Source organism: Erigeron canadensis, chromosome 5 (assembly GCF_010389155.1).
Source record: "Erigeron canadensis isolate Cc75 chromosome 5, C_canadensis_v1, whole genome shotgun sequence".
In the NCBI taxonomy this organism is placed as follows: Eukaryota; Viridiplantae; Streptophyta; class Magnoliopsida; order Asterales; family Asteraceae; genus Erigeron; species Erigeron canadensis.
In genome coordinates this window covers 36,225,297-36,245,090 of record NC_057765.1, presented here as the reverse complement: position 1 = coordinate 36,245,090, position 19,794 = coordinate 36,225,297, and the positions used below count along the sequence as shown (strand labels likewise).

General features: G+C 32.1%; 2 protein-coding genes across 2 annotated transcripts; one reads left to right on the top strand and one right to left on the bottom strand.

The window, feature by feature from the left end:
• Positions 1-10,166: 10,166 nt before the first annotated feature.
• LOC122602253 (protein NUCLEAR FUSION DEFECTIVE 4-like) lies at positions 10,167-13,286 on the top strand. Its single transcript, XM_043774960.1, has 3 exons — positions 10,167-10,469; positions 11,578-12,427; positions 12,704-13,286. The coding sequence occupies exons 1-3, from the start codon at positions 10,167-10,169 to the stop codon at positions 13,186-13,188; spliced, it is 1,638 nt and encodes a 545-aa protein (XP_043630895.1). The 3' UTR covers positions 13,189-13,286.
• Positions 13,287-13,461: 175 nt separating this feature from the next.
• LOC122599795 (uncharacterized WD repeat-containing protein C17D11.16-like) lies at positions 13,462-18,925 on the bottom strand. The gene is made up of 17 exons (XM_043772381.1): positions 18,827-18,925; positions 18,537-18,707; positions 18,003-18,226; positions 17,646-17,725; positions 17,452-17,550; positions 17,255-17,375; positions 17,090-17,148; positions 16,894-16,971; positions 16,671-16,741; positions 16,495-16,591; positions 15,753-15,827; positions 15,366-15,464; positions 14,801-14,944; positions 14,680-14,709; positions 14,522-14,584; positions 14,111-14,188; positions 13,462-13,853 (listed from the first exon to the last, which is right to left on the bottom strand). The coding sequence occupies exons 2-17, from the start codon at positions 18,653-18,655 to the stop codon at positions 13,770-13,772; spliced, it is 1,521 nt and encodes a 506-aa protein (XP_043628316.1). The 5' UTR covers positions 18,656-18,707; positions 18,827-18,925; the 3' UTR covers positions 13,462-13,769.
• Between the last annotated feature and the right edge of the window lie 869 nt (positions 18,926-19,794).

Sequence of the window (19,794 nt, the reverse complement as noted above, 5' to 3'; positions counted from 1 at the left end):
ATTGTAAAAATAAATAAATAAATATATATATATATATATATATATATAGAATGTGTTGGGTCCGGTCGAGTGGTCGAATCAGACGACTGGGATAACATAGAATCATATCATTAAAAAATAATAGCACTATTTAATAGTGAAAATTGTTACAATACTAACCATACACGATTGAGGTTTTAAACTTTTCAGTTCATTACTAAGATTATCTTTTATATCCCTTTCATTGTATGATCTATAAGAATCAAGTATTGTTGAGGAACACATAGGCACCAAAAACGCCATTTTAGTGTCACATTAATTTTCACATTATCAAAAATTGAACTATTATGAATGCATAGCCACGTAAAACTTAAAACACCATTTATTATGTTTTTTAATTACTTTTGTAAATTACATAATCTATGCCCAAGATTATTTTCTATTCAAAAATATATAGAGCTATTAAAAAATAAAACATTAATATTGATATTAATTAATAATTATTATAAAAGTAAAGAAGTTTTTGGATAAAAAAAGATAATGTTGCATTTGTGAAGCCTATTGTTATTTTTGTTTTTTAAAATTGCTAGCTTAAACTCATTTTATCCTCATATACACAAGGAAAGGTAAAGTTTGTCATTATTCATTTTTTTTCTCCACACCTGCCCATCAACTCACCTTCAAGCCTCTTCATTTTCAACATCGGAAAACATATTTAATAACATTGAAAAAGTAAAGGGGTTTAATAAAAATTTTATATAGGCTCTATGAAAAAGTATATGAATCCGCCACTGCTGCTTATGCTAAAGTGAATATAATCGTATAGATTAATGACTTATCAGGTATTCTGATATATCATTAAAAAAACACATAAAGAATTATAGTAGAGAAAATTTATTGGAACTATAGAGTTAGATGATGAATGGCCAACCTTGAATATACATACCATACAAGATACTGTTAAGTATTTATAAAAGATTACATATATATTAGAGAAAGTTAAATATATTATAAAATTGGAGAATAATATGGCAAACCAATAACATAATCATAATGTATGTATATTTCCATCAAGATACTTTGATCTTTTCCGAGTCCATAATTAGAGGTGGGCAAAAATTGGATTGATCTAACCAGACCCGGACCCATATCTAACCGATTTTCGGTCAAACGCATTACTATTTTTCTTTTTTTGGTTTTTTGCTTAAAACTGAACTTGGATCCGATCTCTGTCTGGTTTGAATACCCAAACCGAGTTCAACCACAAGAGTTTTTAAAACCTGAACTGGTTTTAGTTAAACCTGAGTTTGATCAGGTTCGACTTTGGATTTTAATTTGAGTTTGGGTTTTTAAGTCGGTTTTTTCCCACCTGAGCCATAATGTCATATTAGTTTTGCTATAAAACATCAATTTTAATAATTTATAAACTTAGTCTTATATACCCTTTCAAGTCTATAATTGATTGGTTCTATATATATACTAGAGGTGAGCAAAAACCGAACCGGAAAACAAAAAACCGAAAAAACCGACAAACCGAACCGGAAAACAAAAAACCGAAAAAACCGACAAACCGTACCGAAAAAACAAAAACCAAATAAAATCCATTGGTTTGGTTTTCGTTTTCTAAAAACCAAACGGATCAGTTCAGGTTTCAGTTTCATATGCCCAAAAACCGATCAAAACCGAACCGAACAGAAACAAATATATTTTAATTTATTTTATGTTTATATCATATTACATTTATATTTATTATTTGTAAGGTCCCGTTGACCCTAGAACATCGAGATCTGTACGAATCTAGGTGTGCGGAATCCACCTGAATCCGTTCTTGAGGCTTTTAACATTCACACATATATATCAACAAATAGATACGAACAGGAGATGGAAACAAGATGTAAAACTCATATATTATCATTAATCATACAATTACAAGCACCAAATGAGTATACATCATGGTGGGACGGGTATAGATCTCTACCCCGTTTCGGTGAATAGCTTCTGACTAATCTAAAACCATTAACTGAAACCCTAGACCTATATAAGATATATATATATATATACTGACACATAATATATGGGCTGGACTTGGGCTTCCAGGACGTTTACTACACTATAATCTCATAGAGATTAGTGTAGTATAGATATCATCACATACAATGTCACGTATATATTAGCCTCTTATAGCATCATCTTATAGACATCATCTCATAGAGATTATTGTTTGTGTACGTGACTCAGTGTATGTATACGAGACTGATGTTAAGTCCATTGGGCTTGTATTGTTTACTTATAATATATACGACATTAGCCTAAAACTATATAAGAAAAACCCTAGATGGAAAGGGGAGACTTCAATAATCAACAACCGTGAGTGTGTGTGTGTGTGAAATTGTGATTCTCTGCCTAAAAACAAAGTGCTATCTTAAAAATTGTTTGGAGGTTTTCTCAATTCATATTTGCGTTGTGATAACATTGATTCATATAATCAAAGTTATCTTGAGAGGATTCCACACTCTCAACATAACAATACAACCTCGTTAACGATCTACGTTACCGGGACTTTCAATTGGTATCAAAGCCTTCAAGGTTTCTTAATATTGATGGTTCGAGATTGTTTTTTGATTATTTTTAGGGTTGTTCTTCGTAAGTCCTTTTACGATTACAATCTAAAACTAATTTAGGGTTTTGTGAGATCGCCATTTTCTTCCATCTATCGTATAGGACATTAAAATCATTCCTATAAGACATTAAACCCTACAATGACCTATAAGACATTAGACTTTCTCCTGACATTAACCATTGCTCGATCATGATTCTATGCGGCCTCACTCTTTTTCTATAAGACATTATCCTATAAGACATTACCTTTAAACCTTCCTATAAGATATTAGGAATTACTTCGTTCCTATTTTTTCTATAAGACATTATCCTATAAGACATTAAACTTTATCCTATAAGAAATTACCTATAAACACTCCCTATAAGACCTTGTACCTATACAACCTTAATTTCTCTACACGCCCTTAGTAACCTTTTCCTATACTACCTTATCATATACTATATTCACACATAGAGTTTCAAAATGTTAACCGAATTTAACCTAAGGCATTTTAAGTTCATATGAACTTACTATTCAGATTAAATTCGGTTAAATTCGGGTTCATAAATAATATGAACTTAAAATGCCTTAGGTTATAAATAATAGTAAGTTCATATGAACTTACTATTCAGTGCATATATTATTGTCCGCTGCAATGCAATTCAGGAGATGAGCTATAGGAGTCTCACCTGTACTACATTGCATATTTGTCTAGGAGACATTGTGTATGAGACATTATCTATACTACATTGTGTATGAGATTATTCCTATACTACATTAATCTCTATGAGATGCTATCTATGCTACATTAATCTCTATGAGACATTAGAGGCTGATACGTGACATTAGTTGTATGTGATGATATATGTATGACACTAATCTCTATGAGATGATAGTGTAGTATATGTCCAGAATCCCAAGTCCAGCCCAACCCATATATTATGTGTCAGTTATACATATGTTTTATAGGTCTAGGTTTTCAGTTGATGATTTTAGTCTAGACAGAGATTCATTCACGGGTTGTGATAGAGATCTATATCACATATCCGCCATGTAATTCATTATCAAGAGTCGTCTCGATTGATTGTAATCCGGAATCATTGAGATGTATTTTAAACGGATTTATTATTGTAATCATTTGACTAATGATAAAGGAATTATTATTGTTTATCTCCTGTTCTTATCATATATTCGTTTGTATATGTGTGATTTTGTCAAAAGCCTCAAGAACGGATTTAGGTGGATTCCGCACACCTGGATTCGTACAGATCTCGATGTTCTATGGTCAACGGGACCTAACATTATTTATAATTTGTAAATGTGTAATATGTTTAAACTTTTTGTCTTTATAGTGTACAAATCTATATAAATTGTATGGTTTATGTAAAGTCGTACAAAAAAATCAATTCGTTTTATAAAAGATATATCAATTTTAACACTTAAAAAATATAATTTGTTAATAAAAAGCATCTATATATTTTAGTTTCTATATCATGTTTTTTCTTTCTTAACAATTGAAAGTTAAACTTATAACATAATAAAAAAAAAGCGTAAAAAAAAAATACATAAAAAAAACCGAAACCGATCCAAACCGAACCAAAAAACCAAAAAACCTGACGAACAAAAACCGAATCCAACGGTTTTTGTTTTCTAAAAACCGAATGGATCGGTTTGGGTCTCGATTTTAGGCAAAAACCGACCCAAACTGACCCATATTCACCCTATACCATTGTATCCTATAACCTATTATACACAAAGTATAGGATATTTTGAAAGAAAAAAATTGAAATTTTGTGTCTCTAACCTATGTTGTTATGTATTGATGTAAATGCGATGGATATAAAATAAGTATTTTATGTATATTAGGAGTTAAAAAAATAAAAGATATATAAATATATTTGGGGTTCATATTTCTCATTTCGTATATGTAAACATAATAACTTTTAATAGGCATATGTAATTCTTAACTAGAGCTATACTCGTACGATGCAGTGGTAACGACGATAACGGTGATGGGTGGAGGGCGGGACGAAGGGTTGTGGTGATAATGACGGTGGCGAGTAATGTAACTTATTAATATAAAAAAGTATGTTGTAATTTGATTTTTATCAATAAGTATTATAAGGAAGCATTAATAGTGTTATACTCTGTAGAATATAAAGATGTCCGTGGGTATTTTGGTTTTATCAAATGCTTAAAAGTTTAAAATGAAAAAAATGTAAATTTGTTTTATTAAGTAGTATAAATAAATGATATAGTGGTAAGGCAAACACCTGATGACCTTAAGGTCTTAGGTTCGATCCCTGCTTGTGGCAAAAAAAAATAAAAATTTCTTTAAGGTACCCGTTACCAATGAAGCTTAGACTCATATGTGAAGTTTAAATACGCGGGCTCGATCCTTCGGGGTGCCCAGATCATGTGGAGATTAGGATGGAGGTATTTTACCTGCATCATATGGCTTATACGGGGTGGGTCATTGGGTATCCAATTGTGGTACCAAGCTAGGGTTTCTTCCATTACCCTTTTTTTTTAGATAAATGATATAGAATTATAGATGTGAAAGTTTTGAAATAAAAATTCGATGTTTTTAATGTTTATATGAAGGCGAAGGATAGTTGGGTGACAATCCGATTGTCGAGTCCAAATATTCGCATTTTCAAATAATCCTCGTTATAAACATTCTTCATTTTTTAAATTATATATGAGTAGTCCAGTCAAATTCCATATCCCTGTATCAAAGTTAATATTATTTTACTCAACTTAATTAAAGATCTTTTTTAAAAATTGTTTTTTTTTTTGGCAATTTCTATGATCTCCACGTAGTAAGTAGAAACACGTTTTATGTGCTTTATCCTAGTTTTTATTGTTTCTTTTATATCTTGTTTATTTTTTTTCAAATACATATTTTATCTATCATCAATAAATTAAAACAGGAATGACATATTCTTAAAACGATACATTATGTAATCATTGATTAATACGTGTCTTTTTAATTTATTTATTTTATTAAATTAGTTTTTGTAATTGTATATAGATTCAATTTTCTTATTAGACTTGGAATTAAACTCTAACTCTTGAATTATAGATACAGAACTCAATATAAACTTATCTGATTGATCGTTTTCTCATTGTTAACATAAAGATTTCAAAATTTTGAGTTTATGATTCGAAATCACAAGGTTATTTGTCGCCATCTACTATGCTTACAAGTTCCGATTTTGATGTGATTGTAAAATTTAAGGTAAATCTAAAACTCTAAGTAAACATATATTATATTTATCATTACTGTTTATTATAATTTAGATGCGATTCTTGGTTAATTTTAACCACAATTTATTTCATACTCATGAATCATGCATTAGCATATTCGAATTTCTTTATGGTACAATATATGTAATTACCATATATCATATAGGTATTAAGACTGGTAAATCTATATAAATCCATTCACATAAGATATGATATAAATAAGTGATGTCTCATAAAGTTAAAAAGACAATGACATATGCCATGTATTTTGGCTAAGTGTAATATTGTCATTATTCTTTTTTAAGAACTACAAATTCAACTTAGGGGTCAGATTATGTTGATTTAATCAGGTTTACGCTAAAACATAACTACACTAGTCCTCAACCCAATGAGAGGAAAAACCCTCTACTAATCTGTCCAAAAACACGACAAATAATAGGGATAAACTCTGCCTATCAGACTTGAACCTGAGTATGCTTGCTTATAAAGGGACTCCTATACCCATTGGATATTTGGCGTTACTTATATTCTAAAAAATATATTAATTATAAATTAGAAGTATACACCAATCAAATTAAATCATAAATCATATTTGTATAAAATTGTTAATTTTTTTGTTATTCCTGATGGAACGGAAAACTAAAATAGAAGGATCTTACTTAGCACTATAATATACGAAAGAATATAAAAATAGAAAACAAAACTTACCAATTTTTATACTAAATAAAAGAAGATTGTTATGATATCACTATCACTATTCTATATAAATAGCTTATTTGACACCTTCAAATTCATTTTTATAAGTTTTTTAAATTTAATTTTATATACTTGTTATGTCATAAATAAACGCTTATCATTTTAAAATTTATTGCATTTTTTTTATATATATTTTATGATGTTATTTTATTTGTTATTTTTTTAAAAAACATATTTTTATTTTCTTTTAAAATCTCTAATAATTTTTACATATTCTTTTAAGGTTAATCATCTAAATAATTTTGTCATTATAGATTTTTAAATTATCCGCATTTTATGCGAGTTAATAAGATAATTTTAAGATAGACTATTTCGAGGTTATGAGTATCGTTAGACTGCCGCAACTTTAGTGGTGAAGTTATGTTTTTTATAAAACTTTTATTATAGTCACATGTTTGCTCTAATGGAGTCGAATATTATAGTCACATCTTTCAACTTTGTCGATTTACAAAGGATACAAAAAAACTGCTGAGTTTGTGGATGAAATACATCATTCCGGACTTGTTACTTGAAGATATTCTTAAATGGTATCATAACTTGAGTACTAACTCAAGAAAACGTAATCAATTTGAGGTTATTCTTTTTATTTGGTGGTGGCATGCATGGAAATCTAGAAACAATATGCTAAACAACGAAGTTCGAACTACTAGTATGGAGTTATTCAACTCAATCGTGACTACCTCTTATCTATGGATTTCAAATCGAGATAAGAAAAGTGATGTGACTTGGGATCAATGGAATGTGTGTCCTTTCGTTAAAGGTTGATAAGCTTGTATCAGTATCGTTTTTGGCATTTCTTTTGGTCTGATATGGATAGGTGTGGCATAGCATGAGTTTTTTCTCCTGTGGTTTTAGATTTTGGTTTCATGTTGTTTATCACTTGTATTTGTAATTGGCAACTAGTGTTTTGCTAGTTGCATTCTTAATAAAATTTCTCTGCTGTTCCAAAAAAAAAACCTTTATTAATATGTGCGGGTTAAACCGGGTTAATTAGCTAGTTGAAATTAACAATAAAAAGGTAAAATTCATTAAAAAGAATTGCAACATGTTAAACCAATGTAATACAACATGTGATATATTAAATTTTGCAACAAAATATATTTTATTTTGAAGTTTAATTTCGAAAACAACATGTGAGGCAATTTAGTGTTCGTGAACTATATATTTCTTAGGCTATCCTTATTAATAACCTAACACAACGATGTTATTCACAAAAAAAATAAATTTTTTATTTTTATAATCATTCAATCCAACTAAAACTATTTTGAACTCCTATTAACAAAAGTAGTTTTTTCATTATCTATACTCCTTTATAAAAATTATCACACTCTCAATTTTGGAAAGTGTTACACAATAGTTACATAAGAAATTATCAAATTACCTTTAATAAATACTCACTATTATAAGAGTTTTTATAAATTATCAAATTTGCCCTTAATGAATTAATTTACCCTCCAAACTCTTATTTTAATAAGTAACACTCTAAGTTTTTATTTTCTAAAATATTTTACTATCACCTTTATATCAACCTACGTCACATGACACCTCCATTACCACCAATAGTACTATCACCGACACCACTAGACCGCCGTCCCTACCACCGTTGTCGCATTGCACCGGATGCTCGTATAAATTTAACTTTATACACCTACTAAATAACCAAATTCTTTCGAAACATTAAATAATCTAAAATACGGAGCCAACACATTGTGAGGTTTTGGATGAGTTTTAGTGGGCCCAACTCACATATACCCAACCAACCAAAGATTTTTATAAACCGATGGGGATGGTCTCTACTCTCAAACTCTCAAACAGCTTGCCAATAGGTGTTAAACACAGGTTAAAATAACATATGCTAGATCTCTTATTGTTAAATCGTGATATGAAGTTTTCAACGAAATTCAACTTTAAAAAAAATAAAATAATAATAATAAATAAATAAACTATTTTTTTGTGTGAAATATAAGGGGTGTTTGATATTGTGATTACAAAATTGAATCTGCTTTTTTAAAACAGATTATGCGTTTTCAAAACTGCGTTTTCATAGCCGATAATCACTTTTTCATACAAACACTTTTCAAGATTATTTGCGTTTTACAAACGCAATAATCAGATAATCACTTTATAACTCAGCCCCAATATTGTCTATACATCGATGAATTAACATGGTTAGAGACGAACTATCATTATGTTGGGGAATTTATGTGTATTCGGATTTATCTTAATCAATAAAAACCGTGAACTTATTTTTTGAATACGACAATTTTACCACATACATCTTTCTATATAACTAAGAGAGGATAGAAAAAAAATCCTATGTGTCACATTTGTTTAGATTACAACTAGGATTTTTGCTTAGTTGTTATTTTTTTTATAAATATTTGGTATTTTTTTGATGCCATATAGATTAAAAATTATATTAAAATTAAAAAATATTTAATACTCTCTTTGTAAACCTTTTATTTTATTAAATCTATTTATATTTTATATATATGACTTTATATATGGATAAGAAATTATATCGATCGACTTAACATTCAAGAAAGCAACAAACTTAAAGAAATGTGTATTTTTATTTTTTTATTATATGAATGTATTTGTGAGGGTTTTTGAAGTTTTAATCAATAGCCAAAATGAGCCAACTTAAGTAACACTTTTAATACATTATTTGGGCTTTTTTTATATATATATTTTTATATATAATTAAGAGAGAATATAGAAATTATATGTGACATTAATTTACCTGATAAAATAAGATATTTGTTTAGTGATTTTTTTAAAAATATTTGTTATTTTTTGAGATGGAACTTCATGTAATAAGTAAGTTTATATTTGAATACATCGTTGTTACAATATCGTAGTTTTATATTTTAAATTTCAAAGATGCATTAATTATTTTCAGCATATTTTTACGACAACTATTACCATGCAACGCATGAGTTTAATCTAGTTTAAGATATTACGAATGCCAAAAAAAGAGTTTTTGTTCGAGGGATTCAAGTCATTCAACTACATCCTAATAGATGGAAGTGGTATTCGTATCGCACTTATTGATATATATCACATACGTGCTTAGCTTTTAAAATGTTACTTTGTGGTAAATAAATTAAAAGTAAGTTGTAATACAAATATCATTTCTGTTTTAAATATACTGTAAAATTTAATTATTTTTGATACAATTCTAAAGTTTAAACAAACAAGGTTGGATAAGTGGTTAACATCCTTATTTTTAGAGACATGGGCTCATCCTCATGTCTTGCAAAGGCTGTAGGTTCTATCTTAGATATAACCTGAAAACAGTCTCTATATACTGTCTTAGTATTGTTAAAACTGTCTACATCTTAATCTTCCTCTTACACTGTCGAGATATTGAAACCCAAAACCCATGAAAGATAGACATTGGTGCTTACTAACTTACAATTCTAAATAATATAGGGACCAAGCTTGTAGTTTACTCTATAACCCACCATATAAACATGCTAATTACAACATTTTGAAAAATCAGTTAGAGCCATATTTATACAGCTCCTCGGTGTGTTTGTTCCCAGAGATCATACTGGAAAATTGGACCACAAAAACACCCATGGAGTGGAAGAAATGGACGGTACTAGTCGCAACGATGTGGATACAAGCATTTACGGGTACAAATTTCGACTTCCCTTCTTATTCAACTCAACTAAAAACTGTACTAGAAATTAGTCAGGTGGAACTTAACTACTTGTCCATGGCATCGGATTTTGGTAAGTTGTTTGGATGGTGTTCGGGTGTCTTGTTGCTGTGTTTTCCGACATGGGTTGTTGTTTTCTTGGCTTCTTTCCTTGGTTTGTTTGGTTATGGTCTTCAATGGCTACTTATTCAAAGACTCATATTCTTGCCATATCTCATGGTTAGTAATTTTATATCATTTCTTATTGCATTTACATTTTCATTTAGACTATCTCCAATGGGTATGTTTTTGGGCGCCCTTGGGTGCCCTTAGATATCCTTTGCGGTTGAAGCTTGTCCAAAACTAAAGATTTTTTGATGCATGCCCTTACTCAAGGGCATGCCCTTAGGTGCCCTTACTTATATTTTTTTTGTTTTTAGTGGAGTTAAAGGATATGTAAGGATGTTTGTATGGTTGGAGATAAAATTATAGGATTTTAAGGATTTATAAGGATGTGTAAGGATATGATGTGGCAGCTCAAGGACGCCTAAGGGCGTCTTTAGCATTGAAGATTGCCTTATATGCTTCCCTTATACATTTTTTGAGTTAATTACTTACTTTGTAAAACTTATAACAAAGAGAAATGATATATCCTGCTCGTCATTTACCCATTTGGTACCAAAGGGCACTAAGACGAGCCGTATATAAGGTGACACGTTGATGATTGTGGGTCCTAATTATATGGTGAACAAATGTAAATATGTCAGAAATTGCTTGGATTACCAGCCTTTCTATGTAATTCGGTGTAATATGTTCTCATAGCCAGACGAACACTGACCTTTGCTAAAGGAAAGTCCCAATATAGTTCAATTCGGTGTCCTAATACATAAATTTATATTTAGTTGTTAGTTTAGATTTAAAGTAGTTATATATTAATGACTTTGACTTTATATATAAGTTTTGTGGCAAAGCAAGCAAACTTGTTTGGTAGTTTGGTGACTGGTAGGTGGACGAAGATACTATTTGAGTTATATTTTATAGCGAACTGTTTAGAAACATTTTGGAAATATTTCACTTAGCAATTTCAACCAACTTGTATGAAAGTTAAATCAGTTTAAGTTACATTTTATAGCAAACTGTTTTGAAATATCCAGAAAAAAAGGAAACGGATCAAACAGGCTGGTGGTTGAGATGGACACTCGAGTTATTATCTGGTACCACCAACCAGTCTCACGACCAACATAACTGTTTAAAGACTTAATTCAAATATCTTATTGTGTTTTTTAACCATTTATCAATGCCCTTATAACTGTTATAACTTCTAAAGTCCAACCGTTAAACTTGACAGGCGTTTATTCTGTGTTTATCAGCTGGTTGCAGTATCACTTGGTTCAACACGGTCTGTTTTGTTTTATGCATAAAAAACTTCCCAAACAACTGGCCACTTGCTGTTTCTCTGAGTGTTAGTTTCAATGGCATAACCGCAGCACTATACAATCTCATCTCCCATAAAATAAGCTCAGACGACAAAACTAAGAACAACTCTTACCTTATTCTAAACGCCTTTCTCCCATTGATAACATCCATTGCAGCACTAGCCCCTATCCTCCAACAACCCTACTCCCAAAAGGACCTCCAAATAGATGACACGCCCAACAAAGATGATACACATATATTCACAATATTGTATATACTTGCAGTTGCTACGGGCCTATATCTTTTCTTTTTAGAAACAGCATCACAAAATATACTTATTGTAGCAATGTTGTTGGTGGTACTTCCATTGGTTTTGCCAAAAGTTGTTTATGGTCTTAAACAGGCGCACCATGTTGAAGGACAGAGTTATAAGTTGGTTGAAATTAATAATTATGACGAGCTTATGGAAGATAGCTCAACTCCTTTAAGGGTTTTTGATAGCGTGCTAAAGAAAGATCAACTTATAGTGCTTGGTGAGGAGCATAGTGCTCAGTTGATGGTCACCCGATGTGATTTCTGGCTTTATTATTTAACGTATTTTTGTGGGGGTACTATTGGACTTGTTTACAGCAATAATCTAGGACAGATTTCACAATCACTAGGGTATGGGTCCAAGACTGAAGCACTTGTTACCATCTATTCTACGTGCTCCTTTTTTGGTCGTCTTATATCGGCTGTCCCAGACTTGGTTAGCTGCTATTACCCGCCGCAGATGAATGCAAGTGAGTATAAAGTTTGTAGGTGCATCATTAATGCACATTGTCACTAACTAGGTGGAAAGATGGGCGGGTTGGGTGACATATCAAAGTAGTTTTCGGTTAAAGTAGTGTTGAACAATAAAGTGCAGGGGAATTGCAGCCCATTTGACCTGTTCATTAGAAAACATTATGTTTTGACTCGTATGTCTCTGTTGGGATATAACACAACTCAAATCGACCAATTCATTACTAAATAAGTTGAAGTGATTACTTCTAAATCTAGCAATAATGTAAATGCAGAAAACTATATTACTAGGACAGGGTGGTTGGCCCTTTCGCTCATGCCAATGCCCATTGCTTTTCTGGTGCTAGTTCTCTCACGTAGTGAGAGTGGTTTAAGTGCAGCCACAGGGTTGATCGGGATCTGTTCTGGGTTCGTATTTTCAGCAGCTGTTTCAATCACTTCAGAGTTGTTTGGTTCAAGAAGCTCGGGGATCAACCATAACATCCTGATAACCAATATTCCGTTGGGATCACTCTTGTATGGTGTTCTTGGAGGTGTAATCTATGACAACCATATCAAAAGCTCTAAATATGAGGCTTTTGTAGGAGGAAAGAGGGTATGTATGGGGCGGATGTGTTATAACGATACATTCTGGTGGTGGGGTTGCCTTTCTTTGTTAGGTTTTGGTTCGAGTTTGCTGCTTTTTGTGAGAACAAAAGTAGCTTATAAAAGATATTTTCACAGAAGAAACTTGACCTCAGAGGAGACTTCTAATTTGTGATTTGGATTATGCCCCAAATAGTTGGAATTATAATTGTTAGGACATTCATACCATTGCTGTACATATTTCCATATTTTAGGAGGTTATTATGTACAATATACACGCTTTATGCATATTCTTCCAACATTAAGGAAGGTTTAACACGCTGTAATAGCATTCATGGGAGCCTACTTCCGATTTTCAGCGCCATATGATGAGAAAGGGGGAGGGAGGGAGGGAATCCTCTCCCCACTTTGATGGCTATTAAGGTTAGAGCCAGTTTGTAGCCATGTATTTTTCTTAAACATATCAACAGAAAACATAAAATTACAAAACTTGAATTTTAGGCTTCGATTACATCGCAAAAAAAGTACTTAAATGACTATATGCAAGCCATGAAATTATAACCTTTCACTTTTGCTGGTTTTTTCCCTTGTTCTAACATTTTGTATACAACTAAACCCTAGGTGACATTTTACCCACCAAAACAAGTCTTGTATCAAAATCATATTACATTGACTTTCAAAACATCATACAAACCATACTCATTGAAGCCCAGTATAGCAGGTGATGCAACATAAAACCTAAAGGGAAAAAGAAACTCATGTTGAAGCGGGTGCCTTATCTTGCCTGGCATATTTCCCGTATCTTTTTGAAATGGTAGCGTCGGATAATGTGTCCCATAACTGCACGTAAACAAATAATGGAAGAGATATCAGCAGCTTAATAGAAAGGTAAAAGATAAGAAATGTATGAACATTCGCCAAGTATGATCCTCGCAAGTGACAAAATAGAGAGGCTAGTGCAGACAATGTTCAATGAGGCTAATACTTTGTGATCATCAATCTGGTGATATAGGTAGTTTTAATCTTCCATTTGTGGGCGACATCAAATGAAATTTACTGCAAAATTTTGAAACAGAGAGTGACAGAGCAATGCTTACCTCCAATTTTCCTTTAGAACCACCAAGAGCAAGCAAAAAGGGACAGTCTTCCAAGAAAGACAAGGCAAAAACAGCTCCCTGATAAAAGTCGAAACAAAAAAAACAATTATGCTTCCGTAAGAATTTTTGCTCTTTAGACTATATTTTTCAATTATTGACTCAAAAAACATCTAGGCAGAACACTGAACACACATCCAATATAAGAGAACTAGAATAGTCTTTATGACATCCAGTGTGGAGCTCCAACTAGTCAGCCCTATATGGTACAAAATTCCACAAACCACAAGCACTACCAGTAACAACTAACAAAGCAAAAACAAATAAACTGGAACAATCTCATTTGTGGACTCTGATTAACAGATAAAGGGATTCAAAGTAGGTTGTTCAGTAAATAAAAGTCAAGACACGTACTGCTTTACGATTCTGTGAGGCTAAACACGAAGGTTGGTTGTTTGACAAATCCCATAGCTTGACCTGTTATTCCATAAAATAAAATATAAATCAATTCAGGAGACAATGCTTTGCAAGTACACCATAGCATGAGAAATATAACATTTTAACTACCATACCATTTTGTCTTCAGAACCAGTTGCAATAAGCTGGAAAGAAAATCAGTGCAAGTCAATAACATATTGAACGTAACTTCATAAAAACAAAATCAAAAACAGAAGCTAGAAGCCAAAAGCTTACATTTGGCACCAGAGGGTTATACGAAATAGCACAAACAGCTTTATCATGTGCATGGATAGTAAACGTCGGCTTTAATTCTGTGGATGAATTCGATGCTGCTGTTCTGATATCAAAACCAAGAATTGTACCATTCTCGAGACTCACCTGTACACAGATAACACACTTGTACCTTTGAACCATCTATATATGAATGACTCAATTTGTAATGTGTTTTATCTCAAATGGGCCAAATACGTCGAACTTAGACAAAAGTGACTTTTTAAATGACAACCTTCCATATAGTTTTACTAAATCAGATACTACTTATATAGTTTTTGTAGTCCTGTTGCATATTAATTAATTGACAGCTCACTTTAACTTGTAACCCAGCCCACCCACCGCCACCTCTGGTACTTTGCATGAACCACATAGACTTAAGCAAAAGAGGCCACAATCACGCAATGAATACACTTTCTATAACCACCTGACCCATCTAAAAAACATGTTTTGCCACTTGGGCTTACTGTAACAATCAAAGTCATAAACTTTTAATCATGTCGGTACAAACTAAAGTTGCAGAACTAACCACAAATGAATGTTGGTCATGTGGATCCCATGCCAAGCTTTCAACGTCGGCACCAACAAGCCACTTAAACCCAGTATGAGTAGGTTTCCTTCCATCCCTCTGCAATGTAACAAAAACATTATCGACCAAAGACATCGCTAGATAATTTATAAACAATACCTACCAATGAAAATTTATACCACATAGATCCTGCTTAATTGAGGCAACAATTTTGTAAAATTTTTAGGAGGGAAATGAGTGATTGTGATTGCAAACTATTAACGCAATAAAGCTTGATAAAACTTCACTGACAGATATGGTTTCAGGCATTCAAAGAGTTTTATGACTTGAAATAAGAATGTTATACCAAAAATATTCGATACAAGTAAGATTTAGTAAGGAAATCACCATAACTACTGTATGATCGAAAGATCCACTGAGAAGAACTTCATGCTCATGATGATTCCATGCAACTGCTTGAACCTGAAAAAATAGGCAAGAGAAAACATAAATAGGTAAGTACCTAAATGTTTGAAAATCTCAATATCCATATAGGTGCAGGGTACTTATATTGGAGACATTACTAATAACTAAATTATAAGATCATTTGAAGTTTCTGAACATTCTTTCCTATTGTATAAACAAGTACTTATGCAACATCCTCCATTAGTTGAGCATATAGCTAGAGGGTGTTGAGATAATTACAAAATATGATCAAAATCATCCGTTTTAATGTTTGGATACATAAGATTATGATTATTTACAGGTCAAACAATCAGCTCTACATAATCAAGGTCATACTAGTTAGTAGTAACAAAACTGATTATCCAAATGTAATGAAAAACTTTGTACTACCAAGTCCCGAATCTCACAAGACATGTCTCCTTTTTATTTTTTCTAGAAAATATCCTTTTTGGTCACTTAGGGTATTGGTTTCTTAATAATAAGAATTGGCTAAACACGTATTTATCCAGGTGATTGGTATACCTCCATACACATCCAAACACTATCTGATTATCACTGATTATCTGACTGACTATTTAAACCATGATCATTTTTAGACACAAGTCTAAAAATCACACTTAATGAGATTCAAACACAACAACCAACTTGATATGCTGGAAAACTAGAGAAAACATATAGAGCTTGCCTTATCAGTATGGTGATTCATGGTAAGTTTACAATCGCCAGTAGCTACATCCCAAACCTTCACTAGTTTGTCAGCACTAGCGCTCGCAAGAATATTCCTATGTTCAAGGTGACAAAACGAAATTAGTAATACGGAAAAACGACGCATAAAAATTAATCCAAAGATCATTAACATACCTAAAGCCTTTGTTCCAAGCAAGACTAAGTACTGCACCTGTGTGACTATCTTTTTTGTACTTGATAGATTTCTAGAAAACACAAAATTTGCAACTCTTTTCAGTATATGTTACTATTTAATATACAACAATAATCTTAATATATTCTCTTTGGCACTAAAAAATAGAAAAGTAGACGGAAATTACGCAAACATTTAGGAAAAAAAAACTGGTGAGCTGAATACCTCGGTCTTCTTTCCTTTCTTCTTCTTTTTCTTTTCAGAATAACCACCTAGTATTAGTGAAGGTTGAACTTCATCCACCTGAATATAGTCGAAAGTACATCAGTACTATGACTTACATGAACATTGAAATAATCTGATTATGGGAAAATGACTAGTGATTACTGAAATTAACAGTCAAAAGTTAAAATCCCCTTACAATATCAAGATCCCATATTTCGATTGATGGTTCCATTGAGCCAACTGCTATAAAATTCCCTGCAAGCATACAATATTAATGGTCTATACTTTCCAAACAACTATGACTTTTAAAGCATCTAAACATAATTTCAAACTCCCAAACTAAAGGTCAACCTTTATTTACCTTTTTCGCCACCTTTAATTGGGCAATCAAGCCATGCTGTGCATAATGGAAATGCTGGGATAAGAATGTCATGATGAACATATGCGTTTGAATCACCATCAGGATCCTCTATTATCCATACCTGTTTAAACACACAGATTAGCACATCAAAACGTGAACAATGGATAATCTGTTCATATGCTTATAACACCACATACATCTAGATAACTCATATCATCCTCATTACGTGTAGAAACTAAAACAGCATCATCAGCTTTGATCATAATGTCTTCAAGCTCCTCAGAATCCTCATCATCCTGAACAACAAAAAATTAAAAAATCATAAGGATGCAATTCTAACCTCAAATTCAAAAGACAAGCAGAAGCCAAAGTAAGAAAATATGCAACTTACGCCTTTATCCTTCAGATAAGGGTCTAACTCATTGCTCGGATAGAATGTGTCCCCAAGCCCCGAACCAAATATGTCGATGTCTAATGTCAACGAATAGAAAAATATGCATCACATGTTAAAACTATACTAAACCAAAAGAACACTAGCAGAAAGAAATAATACTTTGGTATATATAACATATCCGATACACAAGTTTGGACGTGCGTCAAAAAATGAATATTTCAACACAATGTTACAGTAGTAATTTTTGGACTATTGGGCATCAACGTGTCTAATCAAGCAACAATCCAAAAACTCTCAAACAATATCTTGAAACGAATGAACAAGAAAAAGAGAGCTTCTAAAGAATAAATATACCATCATCTTCATCATCATAATCATCCATGTTTAGTTCGTCCAACCCATCTGCAATGTCGGAGAAGCTGCTGGAGCCACCACTAGTTTTCTTTGTAGAAACCTTACCAAGTGCATTAGCTGCACCTATCGCCTGCTCGATTTCATCAGGCTGTTCTGTTGATTCATCAACAGCAGTCATATCTTCATCATCATCCTCATTACCTTCCTCACTTTCAACATCAAAACTGCAAACACCAAACAACAGTAAACACATTATATATAAAGATATATAATATATATATATATATATATATATATAAAGATACAAACTTTCTTCAACATAAACATAAATCAAATGAATTCAAAACAGTAAAAACAAAAACAAAACCCAGTAAAAAGATTTACCATTTTTCAACATAAACACAAATCAAATGAATTCAAGACAGTAAAAAAAATTAACAAATTCCAGTAAAAAGATACCATTTTTCAACATAAACACTTATCAAATGAATTCAAAACAGTAAAATTAATAAAATTAAGTAAAAAAAACTTTACCCTTTTCCCAAGAGGGCTGCTTTTTTAATCTCTTCAATTTCCTCTTTAGAAGGAGGGTCAGCTGCAGATGGGACAGGTTTTGAGGCTCCTTTTGGAACCCATGATATTGATGATATCATTTTTCTTTTAACTACAAATATATGTGTGTGTGTGTGTGTATATATATATATCCTGCAAACAGACACACCCACACCCAAAAAATATATATTAGAATTTAGTAATGTAAAAGGGTAATTACTTATATACAAGATTATGTAGAACAAAAGGGAAAAAGGGGTTAAGAGAATGACCTGGACGGAGAGTGGTGGCTTTTGACGGCGGTGGTCGGAGGGTTTTGGGAGGCTGAGGTCAGGGTTTTGCTTATAAGAAGTGTAGGGCGAGAAAGGAGTTATTATTGTTGTAGTTAAAAATGGTTTAATAATAACAGAAAGTTATACTTGAAGGGAGTTATTTGGAAAACGTGGATCAATATGGGGGTAAACAGTAAACTAGTTATCTTTAAACTCTTGCTAGCATTATACCCGCGCGATGCGGCGGCGGTTTGATGATGACGATGATTGGCGGTGGTGACGGTGGCCGTGGTGGTGGTGTTCATGGTGGGTGCAACTATGCAAGTAATTTGTGTAAATGTAATTGATGTAAAGTGATAGCAGATATAATTTAGAAAATAAAGGATTAATGATGTAAATTAATTTATAAAGGGTAAAATAGTAATTTTTCATCTAACACTTTTACGAGAGAGAATGTGATAATTATTATAAATAAAACATGTTAAAAATTTTATTTTAAGTAATTTAAGTACCTTTTTCAATATCACATATTACTCTTAATTCTCACGTTACCTCTAATTCTATATCTCTAAACATAAAACAACACCATAGCAAGATCTAACACACAGTCACTTATTTCTCTCCTTCTTGATTACACACATGTATATCAATTCTTCCTCTGTTGTTTTGTATTATCATCACCGTTTTACCGTCACATCGCGCGGGCACTAACCCTCATCTAGACAAAAGCAAAATGTCTACGAAATTGATTTTTTTTTCTTTAAATTTTATTTTAAAGAGTTTGTATTCATAAAACTTCAGTAAAAAATTATTTTTAAAAGGATGGTTAAATTATACTGGACTAAATTTATCTCCGCGCAATATGGCGGCGGTGGGGGTAATGATGACGGAGGTGGTGGTGGTGACGGCGGCAGTGAAGACGGTGATGGGGGCGACGATGTTGGTAAATGTAAAAGTATTTGATATTA

Bases quoted from the DNA above. Each gene is read 5' to 3' on its own strand.
- LOC122602253 (XM_043774960.1), top strand. From the start codon at position 10,167: ATGGAGTGGAAGAAATGGACGGTACTAGTCGCAACGATGTGGATACAA. The intron at 10,470-11,577 runs GTTAGTAATTTT...TAAACTTGACAG, and splicing joins TATTCTTGCCATATCTCATG to GCGTTTATTCTGTGTTTATC. The intron at 12,428-12,703 runs GTGAGTATAAAG...ATGTAAATGCAG, and splicing joins CCCGCCGCAGATGAATGCAA to AAAACTATATTACTAGGACA.
- LOC122599795 (XM_043772381.1), bottom strand. From the start codon at position 18,655: ATGATATCATCAATATCATGGGTTCCAAAAGGAGCCTCAAAACCTGTC. The intron at 14,585-14,679 runs GTATGGTAGTTA...ATGGAATAACAG, and splicing joins CTGGTTCTGAAGACAAAATG to GTCAAGCTATGGGATTTGTC. The intron at 13,854-14,110 runs GTAAGCATTGCT...GTTTACGTGCAG, and splicing joins GTTCTAAAGGAAAATTGGAG to TTATGGGACACATTATCCGA.